The following is a 2,164-nucleotide window of genomic DNA, read 5'->3' as shown; positions in this document are numbered from 1 at the left end:
GTGGGCACTATTGGAGGGTCAGTGCTGAGGGGGGCAGTGCCCTTGTGTCTTCACTGGGGAGGTCCCGCAACCTCAGGCTGGAGAAACACCGACCCTGCATGATGCCTCTCGCAGTCGAATAGCCGGGCCCGAATGATTCCGGTTCGCGGAGGACGGGAACTTCAGGGGGGACGCTGCGGACACCCGTGTGTGTCGCTGAGGTCTCAGAGGAGACGGGGAGTCGGGGTTGTGAGGGGTGGGTGGCGGTGGTGTGGAGGGGAAAGAGCCGGTCCGTTTAACGACGTTGTCTGCCTGCCTCTCTCCCCTCGAAAGGTGGCCATTGCAATCGAAGACGTCCGCCATTGTCACCTCCGGTTCACCTTCCGGCACAGATCCTCGCAGGAGTGTAAGTGGCCTCCGCTCTCCCGGCGCTGGCTGGAATCGGGCTGCCTTGCGACGGTCGGTCCATTCGAATAGCTCCCTGCCAGGGCACCGGGAATCAGCGGGGGTCGGGGGGGGGGGGGATGTAGTTGGCGCCGCGGAAGCGATCGGGGCACATCTTTCAGGGACCCCCCCATCAAGTCTACCCCGGCTGCGATATGTTAGCGTTCTGGGAAGGGCGAGGGATGTATTCTTTTTGAGGTGAGGGATCGCTAATGCCCCTTGTTCTCCAGCCAAGGACAAGTCGGAAAAGCTGTTCGGGATGGCGTTCGTGAAGCTCATGAGACCAGACGGTACCACCCTCCAAGACGGAAAACACGATCTAATCGTCTATAAGGTAGGCGGCCGGGAGAGCGCGGGCACCCCTACCTGAGCGATCGGGTCGGCGGATCTATCCCTCGCGACTTGGGAGTCCATCCCAGAACCGGAGCGGGCCATTCAGCCCACACTGCTGTCCCGTTCGCTCCGCCTGATCCTGCGTCTCTCGCCGGCCCGACTCACCTACCCCGTCTCTGCCCCCTCTACCTTTTCCAAAATATCCCCTGCGTTCTCAGATTTAATCCGGTAACCGCCCTGGGGTCGTGCAGTAACGTAGCATAGAAACAGGCCGTTCGGCCCTAACTGGTCCATGCTGCCCTGCTCAGGTCGTCCCAATTGTCCGCGTTTGGTCCATATCCCTCTCAACCCATTCCCATCCATGTACCTATTCAAATGTTTTTTAAATGTTGCTCTTGTACCTGCCTCAACCACTGCGTGAAGAAGCCGCTCCTCAGGTCCTTCTTACATCTTTCCCCTCTCACCTTAAACCCATGCCGTCTGGTTTTCAATTCCCCATCCCTGGGAAAAACACGATATGCATTCATCCTATCTATGCCCCTCATGATTTTATACACCTCAGTAAAGTCACCCCTCATTCTCCTACGTTCTAAGGTATAAAGTCCTATCCTGGCCGACCTCTCCCTGTAACTCAGGTCTACTAGTCCTGGCAATGTCCTCGTAAATCTTCCTTGCACACTTTCCCGTTTAAGTATGTCCTTCCTATCACAAGGTGACCAAAACTGTACACAAATATCCAAGTGCAGCCTCACCAACGACTTATACAGCTGTAACATAACGTCCCAACTCCTATATTTAATGCCTCAACTGATAAAGGCCAGTGTGCTAAATGCCTTCTTCACCATCCTGTCTACCTGTGATACCGCTTTCAACAAACTATGTACGTGTACTCCTAGGTCCCTCTGTTCCACAACACTCCTCAGGTATAAGTTCAACTTGGTTTGACTTTCCAGACTGCAACACCTCACACTTATCTGTATTAAATTGCGTTGTGAGTCATCAGCCCACTTCCCCGCCTGATCAAGATCCCTCTGTAAATACTGATAACCTTCCTCGCTATAAACGATGCCTCCTAATTTTCTATCATCCACAAACTTACTAACCGTGCCTTGTATGTTCACACCCAGATCATTTATGTAAATAACAAATAACACAGGTCCGACACCGATCCCTGTGGCACGCCAATCGTCACAGGCCTTCCAGTCCTAGAAACAACCTTCAACCATCACCCTCTGCTTCCTACCATCGAGCTTTGAATCCAATTACAACAAAAACAAAGTTGCTGGAAAAGCTCAGCTGGTCTGGCAGCGTCTGTGGAGGAGAAAACAGAGTTAACGTTTCGGGTCCGGTGACCCTTCCTCAAAACTGACGTTTTCCCAGCCACCATCAGTTCTGAGGAAGGGTCACC

At 53.6% G+C, this 2,164-nt stretch overlaps 1 protein-coding gene across 1 annotated transcript in view; it reads left to right on the top strand.

The window, feature by feature from the left end:
* Positions 1-2,164, top strand: part of LOC125482071 (dedicator of cytokinesis protein 5-like) — a gene marked incomplete at its 3' end in the record, with an annotated part of 7,049 nt that overhangs the window by 2,103 nt on the left and 2,782 nt on the right. Inside the window, exons 5-6 of the mRNA XM_048594048.1 lie at positions 313-385; positions 654-757. Of these exons, the coding sequence (XP_048450005.1) occupies positions 313-385; positions 654-757 (177 nt within the window). The remainder of the gene's footprint in view (positions 1-312; positions 386-653; positions 758-2,164) is intronic.

This window comes from Rhincodon typus, unplaced genomic scaffold (assembly GCF_021869965.1).
Source record: "Rhincodon typus isolate 14 unplaced genomic scaffold, sRhiTyp1.1 hic_rhity00005535, whole genome shotgun sequence".
NCBI lineage: Eukaryota > Metazoa > Chordata > Chondrichthyes > Orectolobiformes > Rhincodontidae > Rhincodon > Rhincodon typus.
Note: the sequence above shows the minus strand (reverse complement) of the source record. Positions and strands in the feature narration are given on the sequence as shown.